This window comes from Ictalurus punctatus, chromosome 13 (genome assembly GCF_001660625.3).
Source record: "Ictalurus punctatus breed USDA103 chromosome 13, Coco_2.0, whole genome shotgun sequence".
Lineage (NCBI taxonomy): Eukaryota > Metazoa > Chordata > Actinopteri > Siluriformes > Ictaluridae > Ictalurus > Ictalurus punctatus.
The window spans coordinates 175,613-197,784 of NC_030428.2; the positions used below are offsets into that span (position 1 = coordinate 175,613).

The window sequence follows — 22,172 nt, forward strand, 5'->3', positions numbered from 1 at the left end:
CGCCAGATTTGTTGGCTTGTTACAAGTGAACGGTTTCGAAAATCAAAATTCCATTTGATAACATTTGTGCGGATTTGTCTGAAGATGTTATGAGCCAAATTTGAGAATTCAAATAGGAGCCACTGAACTCAACATGATCCAAGGAATTTAGAGACACAGATCTGGCACTGAGATTCTGGCCACACGGTTCACAAGTTACGGGCATAAACGTACGTTGATATTCGGCCAAATTTGACCTGTTGGTGGTATTTGGAGCTTTGGAGTATTTGTAGCTCAATGTGTCCTGAAGCTGTGTGCCAAATTTCAGAACTTTTAACCACACGGTTCTGTGGGCTGCCATAGACACTCTAGCCAGAATAATAATAATAATAATAATAATAATAATAATAATAATAATAATAAGCAAAATCCGTGGAAAAACAATAGGTGCCTTGCACTGTTGGAGATCGGCCCCTATTAATAAGAAAAGGTAGAATAACAATAGGGTGCCTGCACACCATCGGTGCTTGGCACCCTAATAATAATAATAATAATAATAATAATAATAATAATACAATCACAGCTGACTCTCAGTTTAGCTGAAGACTTACCCGTGTGTTTTGTTCTCCACTTGAATATTTTCTTTACAATCTATACACAACATTTTTGCTACAAATAATTGTGCTAGAGAAGCATTACACTGAAAAGTGACACTGAATTGACCTGATTCAGATAAAGGCATCATTTCCACATGAACAGGAATTTCATCAACACAATTATTTGTATAAACCGAAAGACAAAACGGTGCTGACGTTAAATATGTTGTTCACAGAGGAATTCGAATCGAGTAAATTCAGCATTTCTGATTCCTTCCTGTGTAGTGTACTACATCCTATACAATAAATATACAAAAAATATTGTGTTTAGTTGAAAAAAACCCTCAAAAACAAGACGATTATCATGTACTATTATGTGAAGTTAGTGATTTTCACATAACTGCTTTATGAATGATAAAGTGAACCGTCGCTTGTGTTCCGGAGGAATTTGAGGGGTGTGTGAAGCGTGAACCTCCGGTGATCATCACCGTACAACTGAACAACCGTCATTCAAAAGCATGTAAACCATATTTCTTTATTAAAGAATTAAGAAACTCCAAGCAGCATATTCATAATCAAAATAAGAGTCTCCCTCTCTCTGGTGTAATGTTACAGACTGCACTATGATAGACTTCTTCCTTTCTTTTCATCTTTAAATCAAATATGTGTTGTTGTTTTTTCTTCTCCAATTGGGTAAGGGAGTCAGGGCAGTAAAAGCAGTGAGCACACGGCTGTCTCTACGAGAAGCTCGGACATCGTCGTCTCCACCAGCGAACGGCGTTTCATGGTGGAACACAGTGTATGATATGATATCGCTTTGGTTAACATTGGAAACTACTGGAACGTACACAAGATATTCAGGCTACGACCGTGATTACCGACTGAAAATGTGCAGCGCTGATGTCAGGACGTCCCCTCCACTCAAAAAAGAAAGAAAAAAGGAATGTCCTTATTTGACTTCCGAATGTGAGAAAGTCAGTCGAGTCTTTAGGGATAACAGCACATATATCTACAACCGCTGTCGGATATTCGGCCTGTCCTCCATCACCACTGATTGATTACTGTTATTAAATATGAAGCATGGAGAAAGCAACACAGACTGATTCTCAGGCTGAGGTGGAAACAAAGCAAAAACATTTACACAATAACAGAAAAGACAAGGACTATAAGTGCAATTACACGATTCATATATCTGGGGAACATCTTATTGTGAGGCAGTCATTGATAATCGTCTGGGGACAGAACTTGTATAAAAAAAAAACAAAAAACCTCAAGCTTCCTCATAAAAAATACTTCATAATGACACAATCATATTTTCTCCTTGCAGGACTCATTTAAAGTAAAATTAAAAAGAAAAAAAGAAAATATATATCACAGCATGTATTGTTTCATACCTTTTATATTTTATATTCATCTTTACAGAGTTTGTGAACGATAAAACCGTTTCATTTCTTCGCAGTTTACTCTGAAGGAAAATATCTCTGTATGTTACATATATGTTATATCATCACACAGATATGAAAAATAAACGCAATTCGCATTGACCAAGCAGCCGTACATGGGTAAAACAGAACGGATCCGATAACAACGAGAGGTTTTCTGCTTAGCTTTCTTCCTTTAGAAAACTTGTGCTCGAGGCCTTCCTGCCTCGCTAGACCTTCACTCTGACCTGACTCGGGTCACGGACTCGACGCTAACGCTCACACCATCCGCAATCAGACTTGTTAACGAGAGCAGAACTGAAAACATCTGAACGGAGACGGTACTCTTGGAGATTAAAGAATGACTGTGATTGGAAAATAATTTTTTTTTTTTTTTTTTTACGAATAATTAAAAAAACAACATTAAAAAGGGGGTGCGAAATTGATGGATTAATCTTCATTATGATTCATAATGAAGTGAAATGTGGGATAATCTAGTAACAAACTGTGGAGAGACATCTTTTTTATTTCGGCACTTAGAAAACAATCACAATGAATTTGCGTCTTTATCCATAGAGAACAAAATTTACAAAGCCATTTAAACAGTCATTTTTAAAGTCTGTTTTATAGTTTCTTTTTGTTTTTGTTTTTTTTTGTTTGTTTTCATTTTGTTTTTGTAACTCAACTCCAAAAATTGAGAATATTCAAAATACACTTTAACTCACTTCGCTCTTTTGTTATTTACAAATATTTACAAGAAAAGTGTTTTTTTTGTTGTTGGGTTTTTTTTTTTTTTGTATCTATATTAAAAATCTCTTCCACCCTTATATGTGTGTTTATTTTTTTCTTTGTTCTTTTTATACATTACAACCCCAATCGTACCGCCCGCCTCTTCCCGCAAGAAAGCTGCCCCCGTGTGGCCTCAGATGGACGTGCTATGGGTGGGATCAATGGCTTCGGGGATGGGTCCTCCTGGAACTGGTGGGTATGGCATTGGCATGGGCGTCTTGCCGGGGCTCTGCCGGAAGAGACCCCCGTTGGGGGCCCTGTGTTTGCACTGTATGGAGGAGGGCATGGTGGAGCTGCCCAGGGGCAGCGGGAGTGCAGTGCCAGGCCCTGGTGCCAGTGTCCTGCCCACACCATGGGCCTGCTCTGGCAGAAAGGTGCTCACGGATAGACCCGTGCCCGCGAAATCCCGGCCAGCTTCCCGTGCCGCCTGGCCCGGCTGCATGCCACCGATGTCCAGGGCAGAGATCTCGATAGATGGCCCGGGGATCTGCTTGTGCACCATGTCCTCGTCTATGAGACTGTTCATGCGCCGATGCACCTGCTCCAGGTTCACCTCCTTGTCCTGGAGAGGGTGAGAGAAGGAAGAGAGAAGGGAAGGGAGGGAGGTTTTCTGAGAACTCCACGCAATTAGTTTTCTCTCGCTTTCTCTTTTTGCTTTGCTTTTCTCGTCGGTCAAAGTTCCACAATAAAAGGCCCAGTCGGAATTGCCTGCATAGCTTCAAATTGAGGGAGAAGTATAGAATGTGCACTTTGAAATCAAATTTGGCCAGTGGACAGGAAAATGTGTTAGCTAAGCGAGACCAGGATTAGGGATCAGTACAAAATGTTAAAAATAAAATAACACTGAAGCATGGAGATAAAATTAAACAAGAGTCAGGGGATGTGTATTTTGTAAAAATCTAATCATCGGCTGATCGTAAAAGCTATTTTATTTTATTACGATTAGACTCGAGCTGGATCCAGTGTTCCCGAAGATTATTTACCGAGAGCTTTTATGTCTCAGCAAATGAGTTATGAGCTTGTTTATACATCATAATGATAAATGAGTACAGACTGTGATACTAGAGTGACCTTTGTCTCCTACAAACTCTTACATTTAGTCATTTCTCCTGCACTTGTTTATTTATTCTGTGATCTTTTGAATCAAGCCAAGTCACTGAAATCCGTCTTCTTGCTGATGAAACAATGTACGATTTGATTACACGATCAGTTCATGATGTCTCGTTGGAAGAGCGCTACACAAAGCACCACAGTGACAGCTCCTGCGCATCCTGTACCTGCTTCACTTTATTATATTTTGTGAGACAGTGTTGCAGATCTGTAAGCCTGTACTGCTTACCACAGTGTAGTTACACATTATCAAGTCCTAAACTATGTATATTAAAAATTTATCTACGTTCTAACTAGTAACAAACTGAGCCGGATGGAGCGGTTATTTCTGCTTACAGTTACCCTCTAGTGAGTAAGTGATTCGACTCGGAATTGACTCACTGCCGGAGGTGACTCGAACATGCTGTGTGTTTTGGGTTACAGTGCGGGTTTTGTTATTAAAATGAGCCAAAGCATCGAGCTTTATGAGGACATTTTTAGCTTTGCACACACCTCAGATAACATTTTTTTTCTTTTTTCGCTTGAATGAATCCAAACCAAATAGCAAACAAATCAAAACTCTGATTCGGACTCGAGATGCGATCCTGTCCCACTTTCTAATCCGTGTCTCTGGCCTCGGGTCAGTATCCGTTCTTGTTCTGTACACTTCCTGACCCCTTTCCCCACAGTCTCCCCGTCATCCTTCTCCACCAGATCCATAGAGATCTGCTCAAGGCAAATCGAATCTCAGACCCAGACTCGGTCTCACACAACGTCCCTGATCTCCACTCTCACTCTCCAGTTCCATCTCCTGATGCAAACCCCTGACCTGATTCCTCCTACATCCTGTGATGTAATTCCTCCGACTCTGGATGGGACATTTACAGACCTGCCAACCACGAAGACGAATAATGCGCCGTCCCGCCAATAAAGAAGGACAAGACTCTTTCTGTGATTGTTGATTTGTGGAGATTTTTCTCCTGTTTTTGTTGGAAAACTACTCGGATTGGTGAAATTGCAGTTACATGAAATTGTGTCGCACGGTCTTTCACAGTGATGTCTGTTGGTAAATGAGAACTTTTAACTGTCCTCATGTTCAACGTACGTGAATCGAAGATAACGTCACATGACGCGCCTCGGCCCAAATCCGTAGTATTTTTAAATTTTTTTAAAAAAATTGCACGCTCCTTGGGAACATTGCGGAGTTTCCTTGATTTTCCGTTCATTTCTGTGACTTCAAATGCACGACATCCTGGAGGGACTGGTGAGGGAGGAATGAAGGTGTGCGTATAAACAGGGTATTACGGTAAGCTCCAGGCTCTACTCTTTTGTCTTAGTAAAAATATTAGAAACTAGAAAAGTTTGCACGTGCACGTCCTTTCTTTCGTACTGTAATAAAAAGACATTACATACAACGAATAATAATAAAGTGCATGTAAACTTTTCTATTGTGTATATCTTAACTAAAACAAACAAGCAACAGCTCTTTCCCTTCAAGCACCTGTAGCCTGGTGGTTACCGTAAAACCTTCTGTTTCTACCATCATGGGCTCGACCACACTGCTGGAATCACTTTTAGTTCAAATGATTTGTAAAGTGTTAGATTTGACACTCGCTGGTATTCCTAATGAATATATTTATCCGATGTTAGCTAGACATGTCTAACGTTAGAGATTTTATTTCACAGAAATCCAGTACGCTGCATCGGAACAGCCTTTAAGCAGGAAAATTGAGTCAAGATGAAAAAACATGACTGACTTGAGAGGAAGGGGAAGGGGGCGGGGCTTTCAGGAGGTCAGTTAGTATCTGCTGTTTCGATTAAGGAATAAAAGAATACCCTTTTATACCTTGGAGCAGCTTACTCCGATAACAGAACATGAAGCTCCTACACGAGCTACGTGAAGGTTGGCAGGTCTGCACTGAGCACTGTGCTCTGGTGTTCTTGGAGAACTTGACTTCTTCTGCCTTCTGGCTTTCCTCCTGTATTCCTCCTGACCTCTTCCCTGATCTCAGAGCTTATTATATAATCGTTTCCTGCGTGTTCACGGAGATTTCCAACACTAACCATATTTCTAACTCCCTAGTTCCTAGTACTTTTTGTCCGTGTGTGTGTGTGTGTGTTTTATTGTGTAGCTTCGACCACAGCCTGTACTGTAGATATGCCTCTGATTACAGACTCTGCCTTCGTAGTAACTCCTGCTATAAATACAACCCCCAATTCCAAAAAAGTTGGGACGCTGTGTAATATGTAAATAAATACAGAATGCGATGGTTTGCGAATCTCATAAAGCCGTATGTTATTCACTATAGAACGGAGAAAACATATCAAATGTTTAAATTGAGGAAATGTACCATTTTAAGAAAAACAATAAGGTCATTTTTGAATTTGATTTGAATTTGAACACGCTTTTATTTACATTTATTTACGTTTTACACAGCATCCCAACCTTTTTTTTTTTTTTTTTTTTGGAGTGGGGGTTGTATTACACATTCTGTAGTTGCACCAACATATCTCTGGCTTCTGTGATCTCTCTCTCACACACACACACACACACACACACACACACACACACACACACACACACACACACACAATACTGATATGGGTTCTTTCTCTTTTTGTATTTAGCAAATATTGTGTGTTTAGTGTCCAGCAGTTTAGATGTAGAAATGCGTGCTTTAACGTTTGAACGTCTTTGACTTGATTGTCTTCTGTAATATCTGCTTCAGAACGTATATTTCAGTATACAGAGGCTTGCATAAGTATTCACCCCTTGAACTTGTCCACATTTGGTAACATTACAAGCTGGAACTGAAATGCACTGAACTGGGATTAGGTCATGAGTCTACAGAAAACCTTCCATAAATACCGCAGTGAGAGAAAACTCAATCAATCGATCATAGTTCACAAAAATAATTAAAATATTTAGCTTCCAAAAATAAATAAATAAATAAATAATGACCCTAATATTCTCTGCTCTGATGTGAGACCAAAACCTTTTGGCCTAGGTACACAGTTCTGAGTCTGGAATAAACCCAGCAGCTACACTGTGAAGCATGCTGGTGGTAGCATCATGCTGTGTGATTGCTTTTCATCAGCAGGGACTGGGAAAGGGGTCACGGCTGAGGGTGAGAGTGAGATGGATGGAGACAAATACAGGGCAATCCTTAGTAGTAAAACTTGAGACTGGGGGGAGCTTCAGTATCCAACACGTCATTGGCCCTAAACCTTTACTGCATGGTGTTGCCATAGCAACAATTAATTTACCTCCATTTTTCTCTATGTAACTGGAAGAAGTGCTGTTTGCACTTCCTTTTCTGCAGTCATATGACAAGTCATCAATGGAGGGCTCTCAAAATGTTACACATTTTTCAGCATTTAAACAAAACCATCTGAGAATTTAATAAGTTTAGTAATCATTATTTTTTTGTCATTTAAAGTTTATATGTCTTGAGTACTGAAACAGGCCTACACACAGTAATAAAAAAAGACACTAGGCTTCTATAATAGTATATTTAGATGTTGTTTTTTTTTTACCTTCAAAGTATGAAAAACTGTTGTTCTGTCATGTAATCCAGGGGAGAAGGATGCAAGTGCAGGTTTTTATTAAAGGAAGTGCGAACAAAAAACCAAAAACAGTGAATGCTAGAAACATAAACCCGAACAGGAGATACAAGTCGAACCACATATACCAGGGGTGTCCACATCGGTCCTGGAGGGCCACTGTCCTGCAGAGTTTAGCTTCAGCTTGTCTCCACACCTGAATGGAAGTTTCTAGTATGCCTAGCAAGACCTTGTTTAGCCGTTTCAGATTTAACTGGGGTTGGGAGCTAAACTGTGCAGGACAGTGGTCCACCAGGAGCAGGATTGAACACCCCTGACATATACTATGAGCAGGATTAAGGAGTATACGACGTAGAAAAACAGGAACTTGTATAGTGGTGCTAATTACAGTGGAGCAAGACACAGGTGAGGCTGACTGAGACACGTGACATGCTGGGGCTGCTGGGAAGTGTAGTCCAGTGCCGATTTCAGCATAATCATGACATGTAATTTCAGACAGTTTGCAGTTGCACCTTATTTTTTTAATTTTATGTTTCAAGAGAAAGAATTAAAAAAGATACTTCACCTAAAACATGTTTGGATCTAATGTTTTTATGTGAATAAATCCGACCACATACTTTTGACAACTGTAATCCCTTTCTAGAAGATATACAGTCATGTGAAAAAATAAGTACACCCCACGGAAATTATTGTGTGTTTTTTTTTTTTTGTTTGTTTTACATATTTGGACAAATGAACATTTGATCATCTTTGAAATGGTGCCTGTTAATAAAGATGATATACTTGAACAAAACCACAAGGAAAATTAGCTTTTTCAACAGAAATATCCATCCATCTTCTATAGCGCTTATCCTTTTCAGGGTCACGGGGGAACCTGGAGTCTATCCCAGGGAGCAGGGGCAGAAGGCGGGGTACACCCTGGACAGGGTGCCAATCCATCGCAGGGCACAATCACACACACACTCACACACCCATTCACACACTACGGACACTTTAGACACGCCAATCAGCCTACCATGCACGTGTTTGGACTGGGGGAGGAAACCGGAGTACCCGGAGGAAACCCCCGCAGCACAGGGAGAATATGCACACTCTGGGAATCAAACCCCTGACCTTGGCGGCATGAGGCAAACGCACTAACCACTAAGCCACCGCGCGCCCACAAAAATATCAAGAGAAAAGTAAGTACACCCTTGGCCTCAGAAGCTAGTATTGACCCCTTTAGTAGAAATAACTTCATAATTGTCCACCAGTCCCTGACATCGGCTTGCTGGAATTTTTGACCACTCTTCCATGTAATATTCTTTCAGTTGGAAGATGTTTGAGGGTTTTCTTGCATGCAGTGTCTACCCCCCAACACCCCCCCACCCGCCCCATAGCCCTCCATTTCTCATTTTTGAGCCATTCCTTGGAGGATGTGCTGGTGTGATTAGGATCATTATCCTGTTGAAAGTCTACTTTCAGTACAACTTCAACTTTCAGACAGGTGGCCTCACATTATCTTCAAGCACTCTTTGATATGATGCAGAAGTCATAGTTAAATCAATGAATGCAAGCTGTCCAGTCCCTGAGGCAGTGAAGCAACCCCAAACCATAACATTTCCACCACCGTGCTTCACAGTTGGTATGAGGTGCTTCTCCTTGAAAATCTGTCTTTGGTCTGTGCCAAACATGTCTACTGTTACTGTGACCAAACACCTCTATCTTTGATTCATCTGTCCAGAGAACATTATTCCAAAAACCTGGTCTTTGTCTATATGCTCATTGACAAACTGTAGTCTGGCACACCTCCCATGCAGGTCAAATCTCTGCAATCTCTTTCTGATTGTAGAAGCACGCACTTTGACACCAACAGTTGCAAGACTTACTGTCAGATCCTGTGATGAAATTTTGGGTTCTTGGAGACTCCTTTTGCATCAGACGGTCTGATCTTGAGCTGAATTTGCTGGGAGGGCCAGTCCTGTATGTTTGAAATCTGCGCCATTTGTAGATGATGTTCCTTACAGTGGACTGATGTGTTTCAAATAATTTGGAGATCTTTTTAGATCCCTTGCCAGACTCCTAGGCATCCACAACCTTTTTTCCTGAAGGTCTTATAGAACTCTTTAGATCTTGGCATGACCACACACCTCAATAGCAAAGGGAACACCAGACACTAGATATGAGAGGGGTATAAATAAGACCGGTTCCACCTGCACTCCCTATGCAGGTTCTAATCACCAGCACCCAATCTTCAACACCTGATTCTAATTATAGGGATTTGAAGGTGTGATACATATGGGGGTGTACTTATTTGTTTCTATGTAACTGATCTGTTTTTTGTTCATTTTAATTGTGAAAATTACTACAAAATCATTTGATTTTGTCATTTGATAGAGTATATCAACTTTATTAATAGGCACAATTTCAAAGAGGATCAAATGTTTGCTTGTCCAAATATGTAAAAAAAAAATAAAATAAATAAATAAATAAATAAAAAATTAACATTACTTTTACATTGTAACTACGTTGTAAAAAAAAACCTACATTCTTGACTATATGACACTTTCCACCATTGCGCACTGTTGTCATATGGCAACAATTTACCAACTACCCCTCCCAGCCTCCCTCCCCAACCCAACCCCAGAATTTATTTCAATTTTTACAAACATTATTTTAAGTAATTCAATAATAAAATTCATAAAAACAAGTTCTTGATGTAAATGCAATCATTCATGCACTAGAGGGTTAAGCAACAGCAAAAACCTGACAGAGATTGAGCAATTTTGCCCAGAAGAACGGGTAAAATCCTCAGAAAGAGTCAAATCCCAGCTGTAATTGCAGTGAAAAATGGTCCTGTCAAGTAACGACAATTTAAGTCCATTTCAGTTCCAGATTACAAAATGTTCACTTAAAAAAAAAAAACGTTCAAGGGGGCGAATACTTATTCACAGCACTGTATATCATTACTGAATTTTTTTGGGGCTGATATTGCTATGTGGATCATACTGTTTGTTTTAAAGCAACTAATCTGTAGGTAAATGAAGCATTTTTAATCTAATCACAGTTCTTTCAACAGGTCACATTGCTTTACTAGAGGAGCTCAAACAGAATGAAAGAAGGGGTATGATCACAATTCGTCCATATTTCTAATGACCCCCTGTTTATTTATTTTTTTCTCCCTTGCCCCACCCCTCATACTCGACCCGTTCGGACAGCACGAGTTCTATTCTGACCTGTGTCAATAGCCTCTGTTTCATCCCAGTCTCTCTCTCTGTCTGTCCAAATGTCCTTGCTCCCCTCCGATGAAGCAGTAGCAATATCATTATATCTCAATGGATCTGAAACCCTTCTCACTCTGTAATCCTTAGTAACCTGCACAAGATCATAAACATATCAAGAAGAATAACAAAAAAAGACGTAAAGAGAAATTTCAACTCTCCACATGTACATTGAAAAGCACTGGGGGTGACTGACTACGTCTGATTGCTTCAGTTGGGTTCTGACCCATGCAAACATCCTGTTTCACCACACTTTAGTTTATGGATCCATGTCAAGCCTCTGTAGTCTACTGCATCAACTTTTTAACAGTTTGTAATGCAAGGAGCACACGTCGGTCTCAACTCATAAAAAAAAAGAAAGAAGTGGTTTGGCCGATTTGATGGATGAAGTGATCGTTTAATTATGAGGGCGAATATGAATCATTAATAATGAAACATGTTATATCTGTTTAATATATATATATATATATATATATATATATATATATATATATATATATATATATATATATATATATATATATATTCAAAAAATGGCAGAACAACAAAGTTCCAAATCTCTGACATGGTCTGCGGATCGTAATTTAGAACTTATTCTGTATAACGACTGGGTGAAGCAGAATAAAAAGGCTGCTGAAAGACGTCAGCACTTTCTACAATGCAGATATATTATAAAAGAAAAAAAAAGATTCTCAGTCTATGAAAAAAAAGCAGTGCCTGTATAACGAGTGCAATAGTGCTGTATTAGAAATAAAATAAATGCCACAGTGCCTGGCGTGAAAGGGGGAATGTGGACGTGACGAGCAACAAAATGGCGTCTTCGTGTGTTTTTCTTTTTAAAAAATGATTTTAAAATGGAAAGGGACCAATTTTGATTTCAGCAGAGCACACCTATAGCTGCGTGTACTGGAGTTCGACTAAGTCTGGGCTCGCGTCTGCGGACGGATCCGTAAAGTAGAGTGTGGCAGTATCGTCAGCCCTCCCGGCCCTGTGCTCGGTCACCTCTTTGGGCTGCTCTCGCCGGCAGTGGCTGCTGCTGCTGCTCCAGAACGTCTCGAGGGCGGCCACCAGACAGGCTAGTACGAGCCCGGCGGCCAGCACGCAGAAGACGCCGGCGAAGCTGTGCAGTTTGAGCGAGCGGCCATCGGTCGGCGACCCCCGCTGGCTACCCGGGTCACAGCGACCCGAACGAGGCCACCACTTCTGCTTCAACACATCCAGGTCACCCTTCTCCTGCAGCTCCAGAATCCTGATGGGAAACAGCAAGAGAACGATTACAGACTTTCCAAAAATATCTTTGTATTTTATATGATCATTAGCAGGCTGTTGCAGGAAGAGGCACTCCACGGTGCAGGCTGGTGGGAACTCGTCCAAAATCAGGTTACTGTACATCTTTCAGAAGCTTCTGTGCATGTCTTATCTCCAGCGTGTTTTAGAGACTAGGGCTGAATTCCATGTTTAACTTTAAAAGACATGTCAATATTTATGTAAGGAAAGTTTGTTGTATTCAGACTCGGCTTACGCTGCCACTTAACTTGATTTTATGACTGGCCCATTCGCATTATTAAGGCTTCGAGGTTGCCAGGTTTTTTGGTGTAGTGCTCTCCTGGCAGTTTTTCAACAGAACTTCCCCTCTAACTTGTGTTTAGGCCTGAGAAATTAAGAAAGGGTGGATTGAAAGCGTAAACCAATAAAGCAGATCGAAGCCTTGCTTCTGGTGCTGTCGTGTCTGAGTGCCTGTATGCAGAGGAAATTTAATTTTATTTTTAAGTATTTTTGTTCCCTCTCCAAGGACATCGCAGGTTTATTATGTCCGATTTTTTTTTTCTTTTGTTGGAAAAAAAAAAAAATCCACAAAAATACTCTGCTCTCATGGCTACCAAAAAATATCTTTGTGAAATGTACGTGTCCAAAGAGTATTGGCACCCCAATGAATTCATATGAGAAAAACATATCTGAAGTATATTCATAACAAATGTGTAAGAGCAAGGAATATCGCTGTGATGTGCGGCAAAAGGATGTTGAGCTTCACATGGATTTATGATTTACGATTTTTTTCATTTTCTATAGGTTTCAGCCCCAAACAGCAAAATTTAAGAAGTGCACCCATACTCTTTAACTGTATTTGAATTCTTTTTTTTTTTAATCCACGCTGGCCCGAGACGTCGTTCGCATGTGCCTGGAGCTTCATTTCTGTACTTTCTCACTATAAGCAATTAATTATATCGAGCGCGCTGTCTGTACGCATTACACTGTATATAACCACACAACGTTTATTAGCCAGATGAAGAGAGCACGCAAAGGGTCTTCCAGGCATCTGGTTTAAAATGTTTATTAAAGCAGTGCAGGTTCTACCACTTCACTGCGCTTCAAGTTTCTTCATTCCTTTTCAACGCTCCATCACTTTTCATTTAAACACACTTCCTGACATTAGGGTTTTGTTGAGGCTGTAAACACAGCTGGCGTTATCTTTGCATTTTCACGATCAGCTCCCCGGAATGAATAAAACAACTGGTTCGTTCTGTCGAGTGTTTGAGCTGTGACAATGACCAGAGTCCTAGATGAATGTAAATAACTGGGGGTAATTCTTCTTCAAGTGTAAATGAATTAAAAAAAAAAAAGTGTAGTCACACATGAAAGGAAATTAAAATCAAATGCATGTAGATGTTTAATTTAGAGAAAGAAAGAAAGGAAAAAACAGAGAGAAAGCCTTTTTCTTATCGGCTGCTACGGTGAGGAAAAGCAGAGCAATTTCCAGAAAGAGGAACACAGAGAAGCATTTGAGAGAGCTGCAGATAAATGTGAGCAAGGTGGGAATGGAGGATGATGGGACAGAAAAGAGGGAAAGTAAGATGAATCCCTCGCTCTACAGAAGATGACACGCTGGTTCATGGGCCTATTAGCCACCGGGCTGCTCCCAGCTGTCCCTCAGGGTGTGAGCATGTAGGCTTTCGATTCCCACGAAGAAAAACATTTTTAATGGAATATATAAACTAAGAGGAAGTGTTTCACGTGTGAATGTCGACAATGAAATCCCAAATACTATTTATTAATGAAGGTGTTGACAAAAAACAATGACATGAAAACAAGGACAATAAACCCGAAGGACGTAAACCTCCGGAGTCCCGTTTAGCTACTCGTTAGCAAGCGTCTTTTTCAAGACACGTAAAAGCTTTAAAAGAAGTTGCGAGTGGGATATTACTGATGTATTTTATTTCGTAGAAGACAGCGTAAAAATATCTTGAGCTTGTGTAGCCACACACTTTATTTCAAGCTTTTAACCAAAAAAAACGCTGACTCCGGGACGATGGAACGCTAACTCGTTTCCGCGTTTTCGGACTCTGTCCTGCGGCACTTTATTAGGAGGAACACGAAACAGGTGCGAGTGATCAGTGAGTCATGTGACATGCTGGGGCTGATGGGTAGTGTAGTTCTGTTCCGTATTCAGCGCAATCATAACATTTTATGTGTATATTAATAACGGGATTTTATATTATAATATACATTTAATTTTAATCAGTATTCGAACTACACATTATACCTTCTTTAAAAAAAAATCGCAGTCGTGTATTCTATACTGTTCAAAGATTTGTAAAGAAAACACATTTTAAAGATGAAATTATGAAATACTTTATGAAATTCACTTCATTTCCATTTTTTGTTTAATTAGTTGTTGTTGTAATATTTCATGCAGTGGATTTACATTTGGGATTTGAATGTGTGTGGATATTCAGAGTTTATTATTTGTCGTATTTATTTTCGCTGGAAAACTTGAACGTTTTTCATGCGGCCAAAGTAAGCGAATATTGATTTCTGTCAGTGTTTAATACTTCTTGCTACTGCGCTCAGAGAACGCCTTCTGGCCAATCAGAACTCACCATTCCACAGCGCTGTGGTGTAAATAAACAAGAAATCGCTCCGTAGCAGAGAGAGAGAGATTAGCGTCCTGCCTTTCACCAGCCGTGTGAAAGCCGTTCGTTTACTGTCAGTAATTAATCATCTTCGCTCCCATTCTCGCTCACAGTGACAGAAGTGACAAACATTGACGGGTTAATTAGGTAAGAAAGTAGGAGAGTTAAACTGGCATGTTATAAAGTTAAGTTCTCTTTAATACTTCACACTCCTGTAAGGACCTGAGAGAATTACATAAGCTTCCAACAAACAGTAATCACCGGCCGTCTGTGTTGCAAGCTGTTGAGTCATGCTAGGATATTCTTGATAGATCAATATGAAATCGTGTGAAGGCAGTAGAGAGACAAAAACAGCTCTCCTGGCTGCCCAAACGCATGAGAAATATGATTATGCCGTTTTAATTGGCTACAAGCAATTATGTGGAGATTTGTATAATCTGCCCGCATCTGTTACATTCACAAACTGATCAATTTATAATGAGTGAAAACTCCGGGCCACAAAACTGCAAGTAACAAATCAAAGCTCTGCGTTTAACCAAAAGTGGCAGTAATTTATTTTATAATGTCGCCCTGCTATCATTCCCTTCCAATTTAGCCACTTGATGGTAACCAAAGCATTTGTTTCTTATTTCATATTTCACATAACCCAAGGCCATGTAGTACTTATCATTGTTTCATCTTAATTCTTTAGTTCAAGCACTTTAACATCGAGTTTCCTTTCACTGCCTGGAAAATATAACTCATCACGTTTGATCCAGAGGAGAGGAGAAAGAGATCAGGTGGATATTTACTTCTGGGAGAAGAGGTCTCTGTAAGGGCTGCCGTGCTGCAGAGCGATGCCGTAACCCTTACTGCTCATGCTGTTTCCTGAGACGGTGACGGTGCAGTCGTCGTCCGTCAGCGCTGCGTACTCCACCACTGCCATGTCCCAGAGGAACGCGTAAGGGCCTTTCTTCGCCTGCACGGGGGAAAATAAACAGTCGGGGGAAATGCAGGGCTAATGCTAACGATTAAACACTAGCTTCTATTCAGTTCTAGTTAGCATAATGTTAATCGTCCTGAGAGCAGTTCCAGTTGGCACCCTTGGTAAATATGAGCAAAGAAGGCTGTTAAAAATGGTCTTTGTTGTTTTACCTTTTGATCTTTTGTTTAAAAAAAATTCACAAAAATACTCAATTTCAAACACAACACAGGTTTATAAAAAATATATCTTTGTTAAATATAGATGTGCAACAATTGTTGGCACTCCTATGAATTCATATGAGAAAAATATCTTTGAAGTCATTCATAACAATGGGAATACAGCTGTGATGTGCAGCAAAAGGTTGCTGAGCTTCACACAATGGGGCGTGTCTATAAGAAAATAGCACAAGCATTGAAAACGCCCATTTCACCATCAGGGCAATAATTAAGAAGTTCCAGTCAACTGGAAATGTTATGAATCGACCTGGAATTGGACGTGTGTCTGTATCGTCTCAACACACTGAAGAGGACGGTTCGAGTGGATAAAACATCTCCAAGGATCACAGCTGGAGAACTGCAGGAGTTAGTTGTGTCTTGGGGTCAGAAAGTCTCCAAAACTACAATCTGAAGTCACCGACATCACCACAAGCTGTTTGGAAGGGTTTCAGGAAAAAAGCCTCTACTCTCATCCAAAAACAAACTCGAGCGTGTTCAGTGTGCAGACACTACTGGAACTTCAAATGGGATCGGGTTCTACGGTCAGATGAAACCAGAATAGAGCGTTTTGGTAATGAACACAGAGGTGGTTTTGGTCACACAGAGAGGTAGCCGTATGGAAAAGTACCTCATGCCCACGGTTAAATATGGAGGAGGATCTTTAATGTTTTGGGCTGTTTTTCTGCCAGAGGACCTGGACATTTTGTTAGGATACCTGGCATCATGAACTCTATCAAATATCAACAGATATTAAATGAAATCCTGACTGCCTCTGACAGAAAGATTCAAATGGGCCGTGGTTGGATCTTCCAGCAGGACAGTGATCCAAAACATCATCAACATCAACACAGAAATGGTTTACTGACCACAAAATCAAGATCCTGCCCTGACCATCCCAGTCCCCTGACCTGAACCCCATAGAGAACCTGTGGGGTGAACTGAAGAGGAGAGTCCACCAGCGTGGACCTGAAATGTGAAGGATCTGGAGAGGTTCTGTATTATGTACATAATTACCACGTTTGCCAATATTAGTGGCGGGCACTGTATATACTGTAGCTACAATATTATGGAAGCGCTAACTGGTTATTACAGCACATTCCTGACAGCCGCTAGACGATAATGTCGCAGTAATTACAGTAAATCAGCACAGCCATGGGGACTGGGCTCAGGTATATCTATTTAAGTGATTAATACACTGCTGGTCAGAGGTTATAACTAATCTTATCTCCTGTAAGGATAAAAAAAATCCTGCTAAGCTGTCTCAGCGTTCAGATCCGCAAGTGGTGTGTAGACTTCCAGTACTCCGGCTAATTAGCCAAGTAAAAGGGACTGACAGCTCCTCTTTCTTTTTCCAATGTCATCATTAATTCCTTTGTTTGCACTCGCTTGAATAACGAGAACCGAATAATGTTGCTGTTACGAGTGTTTGTGCAAAGACTAGGATGGACAAAAACATGACTGTTTTGTGTGGAATGAAAAGGTGGACGGGAAGGTTGTGTTATTAATGCTCTCGAGCACATTCTCTACCAAATACCAAAGCTGACGCATGACAGATGATAGTACTCGTAATAATGCCATTCATTAAAATGCTTAAACTGCTCATCAGAATAATGAGTGTGAATGTTTGTGGGAGGAAGCTGTGAAACAACGCATTCATCAGAAAAGGCCATTGTTCCCGTGTATGGAGAACATTTTTACTTTATAAAGTGTAATTCCTTTAGTACAATAACAATTTGCCAGTCGTGTTTTACTCATTTAAATATATACTTTTTTATTTTATTTTATCAATTCATACTATATTTAATGTTGTCGAACTCCTGTGAAACATTACACTACAGACTCCTTCCATATACGTTACGTAAATAAACACACAAGTAACCCCGTTACTATGGAAACAGCAACGTAGTACAGTGAGAAAATGAATCAACACCTTCTGACCAATCAGAATCCAGAACTCAAGAGTGCTGTGGTTATACAGACGTTGTTTACCTTGCGGATGCCCTCTGACGGACTGGACACGGAGTATTCCTGCCCGTTATTTTTACTGATGGTCCTCCAGAGCTCAGAGTAAGTACTGTCCTGCTCCAGTGGGTTTGTGCCTTTGGCTCTGAAGTAGTCATACACCGCTGAGTCCCGCACAGTACCGTAATCCAAGTCGACCTGTCTCGCCAGGTCCTGAAACGTCCTGTATGAGAGAGAGAGAGAGATGATATCCGGTAATGGCTAAAGTGTCATGTATAAATGTAGCTGAGACTATAAAGTATAGAGATGAAGTCTCTGCGCTCTGAGACGTGACTCAGGGGTCTGGCCATGTTAAATGTCTTAACTGGGAGAATTATTACACATACTGTGCATGACTTTATGAATATGAGCAAAGAGCAAACGGAACTGAATAACACACAGAATCATGAAAACATTTCTGCTCCAACAAAACGATGTGGTGTGTGAACATCGTTACTGTGATTACCGAGTCACGATCTTTGGGCCATAGTCGTGTTTATCAACTATTTATTTATTAGACTAGCGTCTACACGTGTCCCTGACATTGTTAAGATCACAGGAAGGCGTTCCGTGCTGTTCATCTCTCCATTTCTTAGTAATTCGGAGTGGAGTTGCTATATTTGTACGCTCTGAGCTCTTGATATTCTTTGTATTTATACAGATTTGTGGTTGTTTTCCTGAAGGATGCTGCTTCCTTTTCTCCTCTCTCAAACAGAGATGTGTACGTCTTCCGAGAAGGTCCCGAGCTGGACCAGAGGACTCCGAGTTTAACCCCAGTGGTGTCAGAGAGCGCCCGGGTGGACGTCTGAACAAAGCCCTTAACACTGCAGTGCTCAGTGAAGTAGAGCTCAGTTTGGATAAAAGCAGCTAGGGAGATGAATAAAAGAAGACAGGAGCACAATGTGTACTGGCCTGTTGGGCCTCACTTTCGGTAACTACTGAGAGTCTCTCTGCACATCCTTGTAAAAAGGAAAAAGAAAAGCTCCCCTAATTGTTCTTATTTCTGCGGGATTAGTTTCTCAGTAGAAATCACACAGACATGGTGCTTGTTGTAGGGGCGTGGCTTGTGAGCATCAGTAAGTCACATGACCATCACATTGTGTAGTGTGCAGTGGTGTCTCAGTGGGTTACTGATCAGAAGGTCAGGAGTTCAAGCCCCAGCACTGCCAAGCTACCTCTGTTGGGCCCTTGAGCAAGGCCCTTATAACCCTCTAGATATGGATCATCTTTACACTGAAGAACAAGCGCAGAAGCTCGCACTTTCACACATATAACACAACCGGTGTGACGCATTCAGATTAAAATCCCAGAGAAACTCTGGTCAGTATCAAAAGATCGAGTTTTTTTTTCCCACCTCATATCTGAAAATAGTTTCACAACATTCTTTTTTTGAGGTCCGTTTTAATCATGCGGCCGTGGGTGCGCTTGGAAAAACAGCCTGAGGAAACACCTCCTCCTGAGAAGAGTATGGAGAGCGCAAAAGAGCCGAGATGAAGGCAAAGTCCGCGGAGGTGAAAGAATCAGAAAAGTCTGAAGGGGAACAGGGACAAAGGGAATTCCTGAATCTAACCCTATAGCCTCGAAGGAGAAAACACATGAACATCTTCGTTTCATTTCTTCATCGTTTTCCTTTCCTGAAAACAACAGAATCATACATATATATATCGTATATATATATATATATACATTAATACAGTATGTCATGTTAAATTTGTGAATAATCAAATAAGCCCCATACTGCATCCTATGATCTCATTTCATTAGGCGTGAACTCATTATGTCGTTAGTTAAAAGAACAAAGGCGAGAAAGAAAAGAAAGTTCCAGAGTAATATATTGACCTAATGTAGCCCATTAGATTCAGCTCTTTGCCAGATTGCTTTTGGAGAACTCATGAAATCAAAACTAGGTTCAATCAAACTCTCTCTCCCATCGCTCTGGTCCGGAATCTTCACCGACATCATCTTCGGTCGAGACTCGGTCCACATCGATCAGTGTTAGACTAAGTCAGACATGTCCAGAGCAACAAATGAGGCCCGGGGCTTCATCTGTACTGAAAATGGGATGGCTATCTAAAAAGGATATAGATCTCATCTCTCCGCTGGATAGTGTACATAGAATAATTATTGAATTTGAAACTGTTCGGTGTGCCTGATGGGCCTGTTCATCCACTTAATTAAATCATGGGGGAAAAAAAAGGATGATTACTCTGCCCTCAGGGGCCATTCTTCAAAACAACAGCTTCATCAATAATTCAGGGAAAATGACAGAAGTAAAAAAAAAAATCCAGATAAAATTCTGAATAAAAACCCAGCGATTATTAAAGCCGAAAGCAGACAGACGACGCATTAGCTTCATGGTAATGGTGGCACGTAACAACGACAGCCTGGGTTTCCTGCTGAGGCTTTTACACAGCTCAGTAGAAAGGAAAACTCACGGCGAGGGGAAAAAAAAAGTTTCACGAAAAGCAACAACTGCCAGATGAAGAATGAAACGAAGAGTACTGAGATTCAGGAACGTGTCAGGAAACAGCGAAGGTTACGCAATGCCTTATTGAAAAGCTGGAGAACTGATTACGTGGTGAAACAGCTTCTTGCATTTTCATCTGGAGTAAAAGAGCAAACGCTAGAAACACAACGCGATTTATCCCGCATTACGAGTCGCTGTAATCCAGGAACGTCTGACAGTTTGTAGAAGGATAAATGTGGGACGGTCTGGGAAAACCAATCGGATGTCTCTCTGGCTGAATTCTGGAAAACAGTTCAAAATGACACTAAATTGTTTTGGGGTTTTTTTCTGTCTATAACATACTTTTACACCTTGCCTTTAGGAATATTTCACCACGAACAAAGATGATCACCAAACCTTACCCAACAGTCAGTCTGCTTAAAGAAGATGGTTTAATCGCTAGCTTGCTAGCTACGTGCGGGTGAGTTCCTCACATCGTCATCGTCAAGCTTTCACCAAGGTGAGATAGTGCAGTGCACGTAAATCTAACGGAGATTAATTATGCGCTGAGTGAGGGATAAATACTGAAATTACACACCTCAGTATTCAGGCTTCAGAAGTTACGCACATGGGGCGGAGTTTGTCTAGAATGGAGGCGCGTCTCATTTACACTCGATTCTGATCTTGCGTCAAATAATAGGATGTGCTGGATCAAGTGCTATTCTATGCTCTTGAGTAGAGCTGGGATGGAAACCGTTTTCATCCTTCTTTTTTGTGCAAGCGCAAAAATTCAGCCCTTTCAAATGTCGCAAGTGCGAAGGTATAACCTTAATTATCCTAACGAAACGATTACATTAGCATGAATTATAATGCGACGTCGGAACGTCGTGTTTCCAAAAAAATGATAGATCAGAATTCTAAAAGCTGCAGACAAAAAGCATTCGTTTTAGCGTTAGCTTAATGGCGTGACATTTTCACACACACCTTGATTAGGAAAATGCACAAACCGAGAATGAGTCATTTTAATCGACGGTCCTTGAAAATGGCGGCATTATCCAGTCAGCGTGCTCAGCCACAAGCCGTAAAGAACAAGACGCATTGAAATGTGGGGTTCGAGAACGTAGTGCTTTGTGGACATTTCTGGAAGAGGTGCTTGCTGAAGTACATTTAAAAAAATACATAACAAAACGGGTTATTTGAGAAGAGGCAGGGACGTACCGTACGGTGTTGTCCATGCGGGACACGGTGAGGTACGCTGCAAGGTTAGCTGTGTACGATGAGCACACAATTAAGGTGAAGAGCCACCAGCTTCCCATCACGATCCTCAAAGCCACTGAACCCACCGCCGAGTCTCCACCTGCAGGCAGGACGGCATGATCAAACTCTCGTGTTCTTAATAAGCAAATCAAATTATACCATCTCGTTCTGGGGAAAATCATCATCATCATCATCATCATCATCATCATCATATTAGGATGAACTGAAAGAGGGAAAAATATTTAATTAACCTAATGGTTCAACCAAACATGCTAACACTGCAACTAGCAAAAAAGAACTAGCAGTGCTTTTCATTTACGCTATTTTTATTTCTCAAACTGTTCCTCTAGCGACAGCTTATGAATCGACTTGTGAGACTTAACTTTCTACAAATCAGACACGGCTATTCCTCATAGAGGAAGATGGTGTGTTGGACCAAACCGAGATGCTGCTGTGCGCTTATTAACCACATGCTAATTCCTCCTGTGCTAATTCCAGCATGCTCAATAAAAGTACAGACGTCGAGAACTTGCATAGATTCATCGCAGAGCCTTTTGTGCAGCACCTATCAATCATCAGAAAGATTAGACGGTGGCAGGCTAAGGACCGATGGGACAGGGCCTCCCCTGATTTAATTACAGTCTGGTTGGCATAAAAAGGCTTCGGTGGCAGCGTGCCAG

General features: G+C 40.8%; 1 protein-coding gene across 2 annotated transcripts in view; it reads right to left on the minus strand.

Moving 5' to 3' along the window:
- Positions 1-1,096: 1,096 nt before the first annotated feature.
- The window catches only part of grid1b (glutamate receptor, ionotropic, delta 1b), a 212,382-nt gene continuing 191,306 nt past the window's right edge, over positions 1,097-22,172 (minus strand). The window contains exons 12-17 of one of the 2 annotated variants that reach the window (XM_017484483.3): positions 21,454-21,592; positions 17,778-17,973; positions 15,401-15,567; positions 11,701-11,947; positions 10,654-10,792; positions 1,097-3,347 (exon numbers count right to left, since the gene is read on the minus strand). In XM_017484483.3, coding sequence (XP_017339972.1) covers positions 2,944-3,347; positions 10,654-10,792; positions 11,701-11,947; positions 15,401-15,567; positions 17,778-17,973; positions 21,454-21,592 — 1,292 coding nt within the window. In that variant the 3' untranslated portion in view covers positions 1,097-2,943. The remainder of the gene's footprint in view (positions 3,348-10,653; positions 10,793-11,700; positions 11,948-15,400; positions 15,568-17,777; positions 17,974-21,453; positions 21,593-22,172) is intronic. The other variant, XM_017484484.3, reaches the window with a different exon arrangement.